General features: G+C 46.4%; 4 protein-coding genes across 15 annotated transcripts in view; all 4 read left to right on the plus strand.

Moving 5' to 3' along the window:
• LOC114586355 (immunoglobulin lambda-1 light chain-like) overlaps window positions 1-17,995 on the plus strand; it is a 254,039-nt gene that overhangs the window by 201,891 nt on the left and 34,153 nt on the right. The gene's annotated exons all lie outside the window — the stretch shown is intronic.
• LOC114586356 (immunoglobulin lambda-1 light chain-like) overlaps window positions 1-17,995 on the plus strand; it is a 208,307-nt gene that overhangs the window by 143,748 nt on the left and 46,564 nt on the right. The window lies entirely within an intron of this gene.
• The window catches only part of LOC114586354 (immunoglobulin lambda-1 light chain-like), a 154,953-nt gene that overhangs the window by 80,574 nt on the left and 56,384 nt on the right, over window positions 1-17,995 (plus strand). The gene's annotated exons all lie outside the window — the stretch shown is intronic.
• The window catches only part of LOC114586357 (immunoglobulin lambda-1 light chain-like), a 159,534-nt gene that overhangs the window by 76,677 nt on the left and 64,862 nt on the right, over window positions 1-17,995 (plus strand). Inside the window, exons 1-2 of one of the 5 annotated variants that reach the window (XM_077920355.1) lie at window positions 4,486-4,593; window positions 4,680-4,966. The exons of the other annotated variants lie outside the window; for them this stretch is intronic. Coding sequence (XP_077776481.1) covers window positions 4,548-4,593; window positions 4,680-4,966 — 333 coding nt within the window. The 5' untranslated portion in view covers window positions 4,486-4,547. Of the gene's footprint in view, window positions 1-4,485; window positions 4,594-4,679; window positions 4,967-17,995 lie in introns of those variants that run through there. 5 annotated transcript variants of the gene reach the window in all.

Consider the following 17,995-nt stretch of genomic DNA (forward strand, 5'->3'; position numbering starts at 1 on the left):
CAGAGGAAGCCTAGCCTTAAAAGGTGAAAATTCATTCCTCCACCCACTCTTGGCTCCTCCCAGCATTGGCAAGTGCGTGTTTAGAAACCAGCCCACAGTGCAAAATTACATTGTTTGCGACACCCACTTTTGCATGTAGTTGCAGCCGCCACTGGCATGTGGCTGACAGAAAGGAGGTTGCCTAGAAAGGAATGCAATGCCTGGGAATAAAAATGGTTCCCTGACCCAGTTCTGATGAATTACCTCCAAACCATCCTAAATATCTTTGCAGAAGCTTAAGAAAAGCTTGGCCTATCATTCAACATCCAAAAAACCAAAGTGCTGCACCAACAAGTTCAACCCCTCTGCAGTGCCACAAATCCAACTCAATGCTGTAACGTTGGAAAATGTCGATCACTTCTCCTACCTAGGCAATTATCTTTCCACAAGGGCCAACATTGATGCTGAAATCCAACATCGCCTTAGCTCTGCGAGTGTGTCTTTCTCCTGATTGAAGCAGTGGCGTAGTGTGGGGGGTGCAGGGGGGGCCGGCCGCACCGGGCGCAACATCTGGGGGTTAGGGGGCGCAAATCCACTGGTTAGGGGGTGCAAATTACTTGCCTTGCCCCGGGTGCTGACAACCCACGCTACGCCACTGGATTGAAGTGCAGAGTGTTTGAGGACGAGGACATTCACAGGGAAACCAAAATGCTTGTTTACAAAGCTATTGTACTACCAACCTTATTATATTCTTGTGAAACATGGACCACATATAAACGCCACCTCCAACTTCTCGAAAGATTCCATCAACGGTGTCTTCAAAAAATCTTTCACATCCCTTGGGAAGACAGGCAAACTAATATCAGTGAACTGGAAAAAGCAAAGATCACCAGTGCTGAAGCAATGATTCTTCAACATCAACTTCATTGGACTAGTCATGCTGTATGGATGCCTGATGATCGGCTTCCAAAGCAACTACTCTATTCCGAACTTGAAAATGGAAAGCATAATGCTGGTGATCAGCAAAAGAGGTCTAAAGACTGTCTCAAGGCAATACCAAAAAAAAGTAGTATAAACACTGACAACTGGGAAACACTGGCCTGCGGGCCCTCTGGTTGGAGAACAGTGTTTACCAAAGGTGTCATGGGCTTTGAAGACACTCGAACTTAGTATGCAAGGGAGAAACATGCTAAGAGGAAGGCACGCTTGGCAAATCCACACCGTGATCAACTCCCACCCGGAAACCTGTGTCCCCAATGCGGAAGGACGTGTGGATCCAGAATTGGTCTCCACAGTCACTTACGGATTCATTGTTAAAACCGTGTTTATGGAAGACAATCTTACTAGGCTACGAGTGATCGCCAAAGAAGAAGAAGAAGGTATGAACACGGCTCTCCTGTTGAGTGTTGTGTCTGAAGTGAAGTAAGTTGATTCGGTGTTGGAACTTGCTAAATTTATCAGGTGATGATCACACACGTTTCAGTTGACTCTTTGATGCATATTGCAAAAACAGGTGTTGTAAGGGTAGATAAGGAGAGTCCTGCTAGACCAGACCAAAGACCCATCGAGTCCAGCATCGTGTTCTCATAGTGGCCAAGAAGATGCCCCAAGCAGTACTGTGTACAAGTGAAATAGGCTTCACTCCTGTAGTCAAAGACTGTTGGTCCCTCCCTAGCCAAATTGGGGAGGTGAATTTGCATCCAGGCTCTGGCAAGGGCTTTAAGATCAAGGGAGTGGAATAGGGCCAACTGATACCTGTTTTTTCCAAAGGAAAAGCACATTGCTTTGGATTTACTGCCATGATGGTCCCGATTCTACTCCTACTCCTCATTTGCTGCTCAGGTGAAGACCAAATGCTGCTGTCTGTCCTCCTTCCCTGACCGATGGTCTCCCCACTTGTTCTTTGTCCCTCTCTGTCTACCTTGCAGTAAATGAAACTCCACATTTCGATCAATTTTTATTTTCCTTTCCTGTCTATTGCAGGAGCACTGTCTCAGTTCACTCTGACTCAACCAGCTTCAGTGTCAGCATCTCTGGCCGGTACAGCTCAACTCAACTGCACGATCAGTTCCCGGTTTGGGTTTTTTTACTGGTATCAGCAAAAAGGAGGAGAGAGCCCCAAATTCCTTTTGGAGCGGAACATAAATGGTGACAAGACGGATTTTGGTCCAGAGTTCTCCAGCTGCTTCTCTCCTTCCAATGATGCCCCAAAGAAAGTGGCCTTTGTAACCATCACCAACGTGCAGGCAGGAGATGAGGCAGTTTATTACTGTGCTGGGTACGATGGCACAATCAACGCGTTTCACTGTGATGCAGCTAGCGGAGGAACTGAAACAAAAACTTATCTTCTTCAGGCTCCTCAAGCATCATTGCAGGCTTTGCCATGCTCGTTTGAGCCTCCGACTTTCACTCACCCCAGACTGCACAATCGTTTGTGACTTAAAATTTCTCCAGTTGTTCTGAGCCTCCACATTTCTTGGGCCACAGCTTAGCTGCCTGGGGCTGATGGAAGTGTCATGGAATCCTACTCAGTATTGATCCAGAGTAGATTCCAGTGTGTAGTTAGCAAAGTAACAACGTAAACACGTTGCAGGATTCCCAAAAAACAGACCAGAGGCAATTGTATTTCATCCAGCAGAGCTTTACTGCTATGGAAGGCAAATGAGCATAATAGTCAGAAATCCAATACATTCAGAACTGGCACTGACCATAAGAAATCCAGTTGCAGCAGACTTAAACTTAAACTTACAATAACTTATAATAAAACTAAAACCTTAACACTAAGCAGAAAGAGGGGGAAGGGAGTCATGCTTTGAAATGCTAAAATTATTATAAAATTATTGAAATGTATAAAATCAAAAAACAGAAATAAAATAGTTAATAGATGAATAAAAAGATAAAAGGGCAACAGTGTGCTCTTCTTTTTGCCAAGGATGTTCAAAGTCTTAATGTGATTTGAAAAGGGGAGGAAGACAAAGAGTTATCAGTTTATTTACTTTCAGTGACTTTTATCTGTCTGCACTGCCCAGGAGGTTTGCAGAAGGATAGTAAGCGAGAGGTGATAAGATGAATGCAGTTATAGGTTCAGGCACCAGAGGGAGCTCCCTTCCTTACTACAGTACTGTATCAGGTATGACAAGGGTGACATTCTGCCTCGCATGATTGTCAACCGTCTATGTCTGGCAGACTGTGAAATCGTGACACCTGCATCCTTCTGATGTAAATCATTGGAGTTTGGCTTTTGCTGCCCAACTCCCCATGGGACTCTGAGTCCCCTAAGTCCATGATTGGTCAGAGAAGAATGGATGGAGGCTGGATCCAGTGGAAGGCAAGGCAGATATTTATTTTGCTGTTTATTTTTCCAAGGAGGGAGAGACCCTGAACAAAAGTGTGCAGGAACCTTTAAAGACTTTTGATATTGCCCAACCCCCTTAGCCAAAGACCACCCCAAAATCATCATACATACATCGTAGAAGGCGGGTCAACAGCAGAAATCCTGTCTGCCAGGATACCTGAGAATCGTGTGAGAGTTTTTTGTGTGTGCGTGTGTTTTATAAACAAGAATGTTATACAAATAAGTATACCAAGTTTTCTCATGTACAACACAAAAAGCATAATAAATGTGGGGGAAATATCTACAACGTATGTTTCACACACTCTCCGCATCGCACGCTAAGTAGAATAATAGAATCATGTGATAGTTAATGCTTTAGTTCCTGAATCCAGGTCACAGGCTCACTCTATTCATACACAAATACGCCCTTTAAGACAGGATTTGCAAGCAAAAATACAACAGGAAGCCTTTCCCCAATTGCCTCCCTTGCTGCAGAAGAATATTTGAGGTTATTGGGAGAGTCAAAATGGCTTCAGGTTTGCTCTCCCGCAGCCTGCTGGATCAGACTAAAGACTCATCTCTTCCAGCATCCTGTTCTCACAGGGGCCAAAAGATGCCTCAATGGGCAGCTTTAATTCTTCTAACCAAAGACTGTGGATGAATGTCAGTCCCTCCCTAACCAATGAGGAGGAAGTATATATCAGTGGTTTTTTCATCATGTTATTGTTCAGAGTTTAATCCGGGGTTGGGAAATGTCAGGTCTAGGGTCTGAATATGGCCCCCCAGGCATCTCAATCTGGCCCTCGGAACTCTCCTCAGCTGACACTTCTCACTGTCCCTTCCTTCATACACAGAGTGCCTTTTCCTGAATGAAATGCATTCTTGAGCTCTGACAATGTCCCTTCCTTCTCTGAAGATCGAGAGGAGGATGCGGGTCCTTCAGGCAACCCAAAATCAAAATGACGAACAGAGAGGAACCGAAACTGACCGATCCATCCCTTGCTACCTGAGAGGCTGCATGCAATGAGAAGAATCAGCCCTCGCCAGGCTGTAACTCTGTATACAGTGTTGGTGTGGGTAGGAGGAGGGGGCGTAGCTTTTGGAAGGAAAGGATTTGAATGTGGGGCTGGGTCACAGGTTCTCTGTGAGGCTTAAGAGAGGAGCAGAGGGTCTGAGCTGGAAAACCCCCTGTGTCTTCCTGCCTTGGGAAGGTTTTCTGATCTAGATTCCCATCATGCTCTCGGCCTCCCTTCTCATCCCCCTGCTCACTTACTGCTCAGGTACTCAGGAAACCTTCCTTTGCCTTTGTGTGTATTTGAACAATCAGAGACTCCCTTTCTGATGAGATGCTTCCTTCTCTTTGCAGGTTCCTTAGTAAGGCAGCCTCCATCCCTCTCCGTGTCTCGGGGGCAAGATGCTCAAATCACCTGTTCAAGGGATAAATTGGACACTCACCATCAACAGTGGTACCGGCAGAAACCTGGCCAGACCCCTGAGCTGATCATCTACGGTGGGAGCAACAGGCCCAGTGGGATCTCAGACCGATTCTCTGGCTCCGTGTCTGGCAAGACAGCCACATTAACCATTGCCAGAGCTGAGGTGCAGGATGAGGCAGACTATCACTGCTTGCTCTGGTGGGACGGCACACAGCACTGGCCACAATGACACAGTCAGAGGGGGAAGCGAGACAAAAACCTGTAGCTGTGAAAGAGGAATTGCTAGCGCATTGTCTGTTGACATTGGAGGGGCCTTTCTCTGGTGGGGAACATGCGTGGAAGGAGGGCTGGTTCCTCTTGGCTTGCAAATCTTTTCCATTCTTTGTGGACTGAGTTCTCTCTAGTTACCGTATTTTTCGCCCTATAGGACACACTTTTCCCCCTCCAAAAATGAAGGGGAAATGTGTGTGCATCCTATGGGGCGAATGCAGGCTTTCTCGGGCTTCCTGCAGCTCTGCGCCGCCCTCTGGATCCCGGCGCGAAGCCGCGCGGGGCTCCGGAGGGTAGCACAGAGCTGCCTGCATTCCGAAGCCTGGTGCACGCTGAAGAGCGCGCCCGGGCTTCGTGCACTTCTCCGAAGCCTGGGGAGACCGGCGTGGCTCCCTAGGCTTGCAGATAGCAGGCTGTTCTGGGGGCTGGGGTCGGAGGAAGCTCGGGCTTCCCCCGCGCCTGCCCCGTGCCTGGGGAGGGAATTTTTTTCCCCTTTATGTCCCCCCCCCAAAAAATTAGGTGTGTCCTATGGGGCGAAAAATACGGTATATCATATATGGACCCAACTTTTATGGCAGAGATGGGGAATGTCAGGCCATGGGGCCCCAATACAGCCCTGTGCAGTCCTTGGGACTCATTCCTAAGCCAGACCCCTCACCAGCCCTGTTTTTCTCTCTCCTTAAATGTGTTTGCCTGGCTGGACTTCGTCCTTCACCTCGGATCATTGATTTTGCCAACCTAGATGGAAAGCCAGTAAAGGGTATGTGAATTTGTACAGAGGAAGCCTAGCCTTAAAAGGTGAAAATTCATTCCTCCATCCACTTCTGAATCCTCTCAGCATTCAAATGTGGCCCATGAAAGATTGCTCAGAAGGAATGTGGCCCTTGAAATGAAAATATGCCCCCACCCCTGTTTTAAGGGGGGAGGGCCCTTTTCCTTTAAGCAGGCTTTTGGGGCTAAAACTCTTGCTTTCTCTGGATGGATGATAAAGTGGAGTGTGCAAGTGAGTGTTTAGAAACCAGCCCACAGTGCAAAATTACATTGTTCTCGACACCCACTTTTGCATGTAGTTGCAGCCGCCACTGGCATGTGGCTGACAGAAAGGAGGTTGCCTAGAAAGGAATGCAATGCCTGGGAATAAAAATGGTTCCCTGACCCAGTTCTGATGAATTACCTCCAAACCATCCTAAATATCTTTGCAGAAGCTTAAGAAAAGCTTGGCCTATCATTCAACATCCAAAAAACCAAAGTGCTGCACCAACAAGTTCAACCCCTCTGCAGTGCCACAAATCCAACTCAATGCTGTAACGTTGGAAAATGTCAATCACTTCTCCTACCTAGGCAATTATCTTTCCACAAGGGCCAACATTGATGCTGAAATCCAACATCGCCTTAGCTCTGCGAGTGTGTCTTTCTCCCGATTGAAGCAGTGGCGTAGTGTGGGGGGTGCAGGGGGGGCCGGCCGCACCGGGCGCAACATCTGGGGGTTAGGGTTAGGGGGCGCAAATCCACGGGTTAGGGGGCGCAAATTACTTGCTTTGCCCCGGGTGCTGACAACCCACGCTACGCCACTGGATTGAAGTGCAGAGTGTTTGAGGACCAGGACATTCACAGGGAAACCAAAATGCTTGTTTACAAAGCTATTGTACTACCAACCTTATTATATTCTTGTGAAACATGGACCACATATAAACGCCACCTCCAACTTCTCGAAAGATTCCATCAACGGTGTCTTCAAAAAATCTTTCACATCCCTTGGGAAGACAGGCAAACTAATATCAGTGAACTGGAAAAAGCAAAGATCACCAGTGCTGAAGCAATGATTCTTCAACATCAACTTCATTGGACTAGTCATGCTGTATGGATGCCTGATGATCGGCTTCCAAAGCAACTACTCTATTCCGAACTTGAAAATGGAAAGCATAATGCTGGTGGTCAGCAAAAGAGGTCTAAAGACTGTCTCAAGGCAAATCTAAAAAAAAATGTAGTATAAGCACTGACAACTGGGAAACACTGGCCTGTTGGTGCTCCAATTGGAGAACAGCCTTTACCAAAGGTGTCATGGGCTTTGAAGACACTTGAACTCAGGACGCAAGCGAGAAACGTGCTAAGAGGAAGGCACGCTTGGCAAATCCACACTGTGATCAACTCCTGCCCGGAAACCTGTGTCCCCAATGCGGAAGGACATGTGGATCCAGAATTGGTCTCCACAGTCACTTACGGATTCATTGTTAAAACCGTGTTTATGGAAGACAATCTTACTAGGCTACGAGTGATCGCAAAAGAAGAAGAAGAAGGTATGAACAAGGCTCTCCTGTCGAGTGTTGTGTCTGAAGTGAAGTAAGTTGATTCGGTGTTGGAATGTGCTGAATTTATCAGGTGATGATCACACACATTTCAGTTCACTTTTTGATGCATCATGCAAAAACAGGTGTTGTATGGGTAGATAAGGAGAGTCCCTCTGGACCAGACCAAAGACCCATCGAGTTCTCACAGTGGCCAAGAAGATGCCCCAAGCAGGACTGTGTACAAGTGAAATAGGCTTAACTCCTGTAGTCAAAGACTGTAGGTCCCTCCCTAGCCAAATTGGGGAGGTGAATTTGCATCCAGGCTCTGGCAAGGGCTTTAAGATCAAAGGAGGAGAATAGGACCAACTGTTACCTGTTTTTCCGGAGGAAAAGTGCATTGCTTTGGATTTACTGCCATGATGGTCCCAATTCTACTCCTGCTCCTCATTTGCTGCTCAGGTGAAGACAAAATGCTTCTGTCTGTCCTCCTTCCCTGACTGATGGTTTCTCCACTTGTTCTTTGTCCCTCTCTGTCTACCTTGCAGTAAATGAAACTCCACATTTCGATCAATTTTTATTTTCCTTTCCTGTCTCTTGCAGGAGCTCTCTCTCAGTTCACTCTGACTCAACCAGCTTCAGTGTCAGCATCTCTGGCCGGTACAGTTCAACTCAACTGCACGATCAGTTCCTTCTTTAATTATTTTTACTGGTATCAGCACAAAGGAGGAGAGAGCCCCAAATTCCTTTTGGAGCGGAACATAAATGATGACAAGACGGATTTTGGTCCAGAGTTCTCCAGCCGCTTCTCTCCTTCCAATGATGCCCCAAAGAAAGTGGCCTTTGTAACCATCACCAACGTGCAGGCAGGAGATGAGGCAGTTTATTACTGCGCTGGGTAAGACAGCACAATCAACGCGTTTCACTGTGATGCAGCTAGCGGAGGAACTGAAACAAAAACTTATCTTCTTCAGGCTCCTCAAGCATCATTGCAGGCTTTGCCATGCTCGTTTGAGCCTCCAACTTTCACTCACCCCAGACTGCACAATCGTTTGTGACTTAAAATTTCTCCAGTTGTTCTGAGCCTCCACATTTCTTGGGCCACAGCTTAGCTGCCTGGGGCTGATGGAAGTGTCATGGAATCCTACTCAGTATTGATCCAGAGTAGATTCCAGTGTGTAGTTAGCAAAGTAACAACGTAAACACGTTGCAGGATTCCCAAAAAACAGACCAGAGGCAATTGTATTTCATCCAGCAGAGCTTTACTGCTATGGAAGGCAAATGAGCATAATAGTCAGAAATCCAATACATTCAGAACTGGCACTGACCATAAGAAATCCAGTTGCAGCAGACTTAAACTTAAACTTACAATAACTTATAATAAAACTAAAACCTTAACACTAAGCAGAAAGAGGGGGAAGGGAGTCATGCTTTGAAATGCTAAGATTATTATAAAATTATTGAAATGTATAAAATCAAAAAACAGAAATATAATAGTTAATAGATGAATAAAAAGATAAAAGGGCAACAGTGTGCTCTTCTTTTTGCCAAGGACGTTCAAAGTCTCAATGTGATTTGAAAAGGGGAGGAAGACAAAGAGTTATCAGTTTATTTACTTTCAGTGACTTTTATCTGTCTGCACTGCCCAGGAGGTTTGCAGAAGGATTGTAAGCGAGAGGTGATAAGATGAATGCAGTTATAGGTTCAGGCACCAGAGGGGGCTCCCTTCCTTACTACAGTACTGTATCAGGTATGACAAAGGTGACGTCCTGCCTCACATGATTGTCAACTGTCTATGTCTGGCAGACTGTGAAATCGTGATACCTGCATCCCTCTGATGTAAATCATGGGGGTTTGGCTTTTGCTGCCCAACTCCCCACGGGACTCTGAGTCCCCCAAGTTCATGACTGGTCAGAGAAGAATGGATGGAGGCTGGATCCCATTGAAAGCAAGGCAGATATTTATTTTCCTGTTGCAACAGAGTCCCCCCCCCCTTCCAAGGAGGGAGAGACCCTGAACAAAAAGTGTGCAGGAAGCTTAAAAGACTGTTGACATTGCCCACCCCAAAAGTGTCATACATACATCATAGGAGGCGGGTCAACAGCAGAAATCCTGTCTGCCAGGATACCTGAGAATCGTGTGATAGTTTGCTTGTTTTTTATAAACAAGAAAATTATACAGTGGTACCTCGGGTTACATACGCTTCAGGTTACATACACTTCAGGTTACAGACTTCGCTAACCCAGAAATATTACCTCGGGTTAAAAACTTTGCTTCAGCATGAGAATAGAAATCGTGCAGAAGCAAAGTGGCGGCAGCAGGAGACCCCATTAGCTGAAGTGGGGTTGCTGCCACAGGGGGGGCATGGGTCACCGCTTCACACTCCCCCCCCCCCTATTTAGGGAAGATAGACTAAAGGATTCCGCCCAAGGCCTGAAACCGCCAAAGTTGTGATGTTTTGCTACGAGGAAGGCAAAACCTGCCAATGTAGGGAAATTCCTTCCCAGTCCTTCAGCAGCAACCATCAATGACTGTAGAAGCGCCCACATACCTGTAAAGAAGAGGTTAACCTGAAAAAAGAAGGCATAAACTGAGGGAGGGCAAGGTGGGAGAAGCTCTGGAGCCGACTGAGGACTCCCAGGTAAGTTCCACCCTCTATTGTGTGTGCAGGGCGGTCCCAACCCTACCTGGTCAACTCCGCTGGCAACGCCTCCTCAGCCAGGATTGGTTAATTGTCTGAGGTTAGGTGGGAACCTCCAGGTATCCAGCTAGGGGAGGTGAAGCCAGGCTGTATTTCTGGGAATCGCGTAAGATCGGGGGGGGGGGACACCAACCACTCAAAAAGTGCCCCCATTTGATGTGGGGAGCGGCCATTACAATGTTGAATTTATCTTAATGCTGCTTTTTTCTGTTTTGTTTTGTTTCTCATGGGAAAAATGGGTTTGTATTTAACTTTTGGGGGAAACTGAATTATAATAACTTTTTGGAGAGTGAGGGGGTTGATCGACACTCATGGTTTTTAACGTTAAGGAAGTGTTAAGGTTTTGAATTATGGTACTGGAGGAGACTCTTGAGAGTCCCATGGACTGCGAGAAGATCAAACCTCTCCATTCTGAAGGAAATCAGCCCTGAGTGCTCACTGGAAGGACAGATCCTGAAGCTGAGGCTCCAATACTTTGGCCACCTCATGAGAAGAGAAGACTCCCTGGAAAAGACCCTGATGTTGGGAAAGATTGAGGGCACAAGGAGAAGGGGACGATAGAGGACGAGATGGTTGGACAGTGTTCTCGAAGCTACCAGCATGAGTTTGACCAAACTGCGGGAAGCAGTAGAAGACAGGAGTGCCTGGCGTGCTCTGGTCCAGGGGGTCATGAAGAGTCGGACACAACTAAACAACAACAACAAAGTGTTAAGGAGTGGTTTTGATATGGACACATGACTTCCTCCTTTTAACATTCATAATGTGTCATTAAAATGTGACACCAGAAGGAGCTGCCAAGCAACCAGCAGCAGGGAGGCAGCTTTTTGGTGAAATAAACTAAAAAGCAAGAATGTCCTGTGACGTTTTAGAATAACATTAAACGTTCTAATAACGTTAACAGTATAGATCCAACCAGGGAGACCTTGAGATGCCTTATCAATGGCATGATCCAACTTGGGGACATGAGAGTCCGCTCAGAATCACCCCACTTCACCCCTTGCCAGAGCATCCAGAACGATAGACACATCATTTCAATTTGAAGATCCATGTGAGATAGATTGTGTTTGCTCCCTTTTGGGTGAAACTGACGTCCAGCTGGGGCTTATAGGCTGAGTAACTTTCCAGACTATATATGTGTGTGCACCAATAGAGGTTCAGCAGATTAGCATAAGGGGCGGGGCATGGAAGTTGCCTACTTAAGGAAGTGGGTTGGAGTAGAAAGCAGGAAGGGCATGTTCTGAGCAACAGAGTCTGCATTTCCCAGCCGTCGGAGAGCTTTTTATCATGTTTGGGGCATCTCTCATTGTCCTCCTGGCGACATGGTGCACAGGTGAGCAGAGTAGGATGGGCTACCTTTCATCCAGTACCTTAAACACAGAACGGGTTCAGAGAAACTAACAGTCTTCTTCTTTCCCCAGTCTCCAGTGCCCAGCCTGTGGTGACTCAGGAGCCTTCTATGTCAGCCTCTCCTGGACAGACATTTAGATTCTCTTGTTCCATGAGCAGTGCAACAGTGGCAAACTATTGGCAGTCTTGGTACCAGCAAAAGCCTGGCAGCTCTCCCAGATTGCTGTATTATTACTATAGCAGTGCAAGTGCAGGTTCTGGGGACCTCAGTCGGTTCTCCGCTTCCAAGGAGGCATCCCAAAATACCTGGTATTTAACCATCAGCAACATCCAAGAAGCAGATGAGGCTGATTATTACTGTGCTGTGTGGTATCCCCAAGGTAGCAAGTGCCACAGTGATGCAGTCCTATGAGGAACTGAGACAAAAACCTCTGACTGCAGATCAAAGGCACTTTTGTCCAAACACCAGGCTTACAATGAGACTCTGCAGAATCAGAAGCTGTGTCCTTATTTTTTCTCTGTGTGTATTTGTGTGTGTGTGAATGTGTGTAGAGACTCAGGTGGCCCTGTGGTCTAAATCACCAAGTCTCTTGGGCTTGCCGATTGTAAAGTTGGCCATTCAAATTCCCATGGCAGAGTGAGCTCCTGTTGCTCTGTCCCAGCTTCTGCCAACCTAGCAGTTCGAAAGCACACCAGTGCAAGTAGATAAATAGGTACCGGTGTGGCAGGAAGGTAAATGATGTTTCTGTGCGCTCTGATTTCTGTCAAGGTGTCCCGTTGCACCAGAAGCTGTTTAGTCCTGCTGGCCACATGACCCAGAAAGTTGGCTGTGGACAAACGCCAGCTCTCTCGACCTGAAAGTGAGATAAGTGCCACACCTCAAAGTCGAATTCGGCTGGATTTAACTGTCCAGGGGTCCTTTACCTGTGTGTGTGTGTGTGTGTGTGTGTGTGTCTGCATGCACGCACATGTGTCACAACATCTCTACCACTCATTTAGAACCAATGACTCTCTGCCCCAAACCAAGTGCTCTAAAACAATGTCTTCATGCTCTTGGTCTGATGGACATTTGCTTCATAGCCTTCTGCTTCTCTTCATATAAGAGTCGGAGGTGGGGAATCCGAATCCTGGGGGTTGAATGTGCTCCTCTGGGCCTTTCAATCTAACCCTCAGGTCTCCCCGCTAGCCACACCCTTCAGCTACACTTCAAAGTGTATGGGAGCTTTCCGACGCGCTGTTTCTTCTTCATTTGAAATTGGGGGAATACACCTTTTCCCCTTCCCTACCTGCTTGAAAATTTCTCCTGCTGCGCTGTAGCACCCTAAGGTGCACCGATTCATAGTCAGCCTCACATCTCAACCCTTTTGTTGCGATATATCAGAGGTGCTGGGATTTTTTTTCTGGAGAGTGGGAAAAGGCAAAGGCGTCATTTCCCCTCCCTTTCCTCCTGAAACCTCCCTGGGTGACACGAGGAGGGAAGGCTTTGAATTCCAGGAAATATAGTCATCCCTAGTGTAAAATCTTAGTGACACTAGCAAGCCAATTCCCTCAGTCATCCTCAAATTCCCCAGCAACACAAACAAACAAACAAACACACATCTTTCGGACTCCAGATCTCAGAGCTCTTAGATTTGATGAGCTTGGGTTATTTTCCAGACTACTTTGTGAGGTTCTTGTTGTCAGTGTTTTGATTTTAAGTTTAATTTCCAAATTAGTTTGGTAATTCTGGCGTGAGGGGGCACCAGTCAGGAGAAATCATTGTCTTGATTTTGGATGACCACAGTTCGCTTCCAAAGTGGCAGATATGTGGGCCATTCAAATACCACGTGAGAACAATTAATATGCCGTTTCACTTTGGACCATGAATGAGATGGATTGAGTCTGCTCCTGTTTCACCGCAGTTGACACCCAGCTGGACGATAAGCTACCCCAATTTATTACAATGAGTAGCACGAACATGTAGACCAATTAGAAACAGGTAGATTTCCATAAGGGGTGGGGCATGGAAGTTGTCTACTTAAGTGGGACAGAATCAAAAGCAGGCAGTGCATGGCATCTTCTAAGCAACAGGCTGCATTTCCCAGACATCTAGGAGCATTTTATCATGATTGGGGCATCTCTCATTGTCCTCCTGGCGACATGGTGCACAGGTGAGAAGAGTAGGATGGGCTACTTTTCATCCAGTACCTTAAACACAGAATGGTCTCAGAGAAACTAACAGTCTTCTTCTTTCCCCAGTCTCCAGTGCCCAGATTATGGTGACTCAGGAGCCTTCTAAGTCAGCTGCTCCAGGGCAGACGATTAAAATCTCCTGTTCCATGAGCAGTGCAACAGTGACAAGCTATGAACAATCCTGGTACCAGCAAAAGGCTGGCAGCCCTCCCAGGTTCCTCTACTATTATTATAGCAGTGCAGCCGCCGGCTCTGGGGACCTCAGTCGATTCTCCGCTTCCAAGGAGGCATCCCAAAATACCTGGTATTTAACCATCAGCAACATCCAAGAAGCAGATGAGGCTGATTATTACTGTGGTGTGTGGTATGGCAGTGAGAGCAGGCTCCACAGTGATGCAGTCCTATGAGGAACTGAGATAAAAACCTCTGACTGCCGATCAAAGGCCCTTTCTGTCCAAACACCAGGCTTACAATGAGACACTCTGGAGAATGGGAGCCAGGTATGCTGAGCCTCGCCTACAAGCTTCAGCTTGGGTGCCATTATCATCTGCCTCCACCATGCCCTCCAACATTTCTATGATGAAAATAGGGACTTCCTATTCCATAATGCCTAGGACTTGCCAATCAGAAGGTTGGCGGTTCAAATCCCCGTAACGGGGTGAGCTCCTGTTGCTCGGTCCCTGCTCCTGCCAACCTAGCAGTTCGAAAGCATGTCAAAGTACAAGTAGATCAATAGGTACTGCTCCAGCGGGAAGGTAAACGGTGTTTCCGTGCTCTGCTCTGGTTCGCCAGAAGCGGCTTAGTCATGCTGGCCACATGACCCAGAAGCTGTACGCCGGCTCTCTTGGCCAATAAAGCGAGATGAGTGCCGCTACCCCAGAATCGGTCACGACTGGACCTAATGGTCAGGGGTCCCTTTACCTTTTATTCCATAATACCTTGCTCATCTGACTGGGTTGCCCCAGTCACTCTGGGCAGCTTCTAACATATGCAACAGTGCAACAGAGACCAGCTATAGACAAGCCTGGTACCAACAAACACCTGGCAGCCCTTCTGGGTTCCTGTATTATTACTATACCAGTGCTGTCGCAGGCTCTGGGGACCTCAGTTCTCTGCTTCCATCCCCAAATATTTGATATTTAACCATCTGCAACATCCAGGCAGCAGATGAGGCTGATTATTACTGCAATGTGTGGCATCCTCCAAGTGCAACGTGATGCAGTCCTAAGATGAACTGAGACAAAAAATTCCTGGTACACTGTTTCTCTCTCCAGCCAGTGTGGTGTAGTGATTAAGAGCGATAGACTCGTAATCTGGGGTACTGGGTTTGCGTCTCTGTTCCTCCACATGCAACTGCTGGGTGACCTTCTCTGAGGTCTCTCAGCCCCACTCACCTCACAGAGTGTTTGTTGTGGGGAAGGAAGGGAAAAGGAAAAGAGAATGTTAGCCGCTTTGAGACTCCTTCGGGTAGTGATAAAGCGGGAGATCAAATCCAAACTCATCTTCTCTTCTTAGTAGTATTTAGAGGCCACCGCAATCTCTGCCGAGTGGATGCACAAGATTCCAGAGGTTCTAGGCCCTTACCTGGGTGTAGCGGATCCCACCTCTAGACACCAATAATATGTAGCAGATCCCAACACTTATCACCAATGAGTAATGCGGCAGACTGACCCTGACACCTGCCCCCTATTCAATATAGTGCACACACCTCACTGTACACCGATTGATAAGAAGTTTGACAAAATTTACACAAGTGGGGGGCTTTTGTGAAGGAAAACTTAATAAGTTAAAATCTCAGGCGGAGGTTGAACAAACAAGAGAAGAATTATTAAGCAAAAAGGAGTTTGGGGAACAAAGCAGGCCAGGAAATGTGTTCTTTCATGTAGAAGTTAACTTATTTACTTACTTCGGTTATGGTCAAATAGATTGGCGCCCTCACATTGCAGAATGCGGCAGGGCCCCTAGAGGGCTGCCTTGCTCTAAAAATACTGGAACGAATGAAATCAGTTTTGTGCAGGAAACTGGGGAAGGATGCTGGGGTATAAGATCTTGTATTGCATTTGTCAACCAGATTCATGATGACACATTAATATGTTGCAAGCTGCATCTCTCATGCACACCACCCTGACATTCAGAGTGCTGTTTCCCTTACGTTCTCTTGAACGTACCCCAAGAATAGGATAATGGAGAAGCCACAAAGGAGTTTGCAAGTATGGCTGGAGAAAGACACTGTGCCACTCCTATGCACAGGGGCAGTCTTGGTGGCCAATCAACAGGGAGTGAATTTGCATAAAGGGAGCATTCAGTGGCTTCGATGGGCTTTAAGAGGAAGCTGCCTGGGTTCATCCTTAGGAAGGAGAGTTCATCACCCATGTCCACCATGGCCTTGTCTCCTTGTCATCTTCTCATCCTGGTCTTCGCTTATTACTCAGGTACTGAGATGGGTACCTCCCCAATTTTAGATCCCTTTTCCTATTCTACAAAATAGGCATTGGGCACATCTTGATCTTGGTTTTGGGCGCCCAGGTCACTTGAGCTGATTTGAGTGGAGGGGCTGATGGACCCATGACTTTGACTTGAGCTGGGATATGTGTAGAGAAGATGCTCATTTGGACCTATAGTGTCCAAGCGACCATTTCTGCATGCATCCCCACTCAAGCCAAGGTCATTGCATCCACCAACCCCTTGGTCTTCCAATTATTGATCTCTGCATATATTTTTTCCCCTTCCAGGTTCTGTGGCCCAATACATTCTTAATCAGCCACCATCAGTCTCTGTATCTCTAGGACAAACTGCAGAATTCTCATGTTCAGGAGAAAGGGTTAATAAGCACTATGTTCGGTGGTACCAGCAAAAACCTGGTGGCATCCCCAAGGCAGTTATATATAAGGACAAGGAAAGACCTGCTGGGATTCCACAACGATTTTCTGGTCGCAGCAGTGGAAAAACAGTCACCTTAATCATCGCTGATGTTCAACAGCAAGATGAAGCTGATTATTACTGTGAAGGATGGGATAATGTCACTGCCTCTCAGCACAGTGGTGCGTTCAGAGGGGGAAGTAAGACACAAACCTTTGGTCCTCAAAGGGAGCTGCAGCTGCCACATCTTACCAGGTCTCAGGTGGCTGAAGATGCTTCCTGTTTGCTTCCTGGAGACTTTCTCCACTTGTTGAGGTGCAGCTGGGTATTTCTGCTCCATTGGCTGTGATGTTGTTACCATCACCCTCTGACCTTGAGATGAGACGAGCAAGGCACTCAGAGGTGGCTGGAGAATATTGAGGCTGGCGGAGCAGAAGGCAGGGAGACCAATGATGTTTAAAATACAGTGGTACCTGTGGTTGTGAATGGGATCCATTCCGGAGGCCTGTTCACAACATGAAAAGAATGCAACCCGCGTCTGCACGTCTGCTCATGTGCAGGTTGCGATTTGCCACTTCTGCACATGCACATGATGTCATTTTGCATGTCTGCGCATGCACGAGCGGCGAAACGCAGAAGTAACCCTTTCTGGTATTTCCGGGTCACCGCAGGACGTATCCTGAAAGAATGTACAATGGTATCTTGGGTTACATATGCTTCAGGTTACAGACGCTTCAGGTTAAAGAATCTGCTAACCCAGAAATAGTGCTTCAGGTTAAGAACTTTGCTTCAGGATGAGAACAGAAATTGTGCTCTGGTGGTGTGGCGGCAGCAGCAGGAGGCCCCATTAGCTAAAGTGGTGCTTCAGGTTAAGAACAGTTTCAGGTTAAGAACGGACCTCCGAAACGAATTAAGTACTTAACCTGAGGTACCACTGTAACATGAAGCGGACATAACATGAGGTATGACTGTAATGTTTGTGAAAATACCAGAAGCTTTTCTTTGGGGAATTATAGGGGCAGGACTACCTAAACTTATTCATGTATGCTACTACAGAGGCAGCAACGCTACTCACCAAAAATGGAAAGAAGCAGAAGTCCCAGCAAAGGAAGAATGGATACAAAAACTTATGGAATATGCAGAAATGGCGAAACTTACTGGAAGAATAAGAAATCAAGATAACAAACTCTTTATAAAAGAATGGAAATAATTTAATAATAATTTATTATTTATACCCTGCCCATCTGGCTGGCTTTCCCCAGGCACTCTGGCCAGCTCCCAAGAGAATATTGTTAATATTATTTTTTTTAAGTGAATAAAACATCACAGATTAAAAACTTCCCGAAACAGGACTGCCTTCAGGTGTCTTCTAAAAGTCATATAGTTGTTTATTTCTCTTGACATCTGAAATACCGGAAGAATAAGAAATCATGATAACAAACTTTTCAAAAAAGAATGGAAATGGTTTATTGAATATTCACAGATAAATTGTAAACAGATAAGAATATTGGCAGGATTGTTGTAATAACCTGCAGTTTCATAAGAGTATATATTTCAAGAAGATGAATCAATGTGCAAACTAAGTTAATTTGGATACGCAGAAGATATTAAA

The sequence above is a fragment of the Podarcis muralis genome, chromosome 16, assembly GCF_964188315.1.
Source record: "Podarcis muralis chromosome 16, rPodMur119.hap1.1, whole genome shotgun sequence".
NCBI classification, from domain to species: domain Eukaryota; kingdom Metazoa; phylum Chordata; class Lepidosauria; order Squamata; family Lacertidae; genus Podarcis; species Podarcis muralis.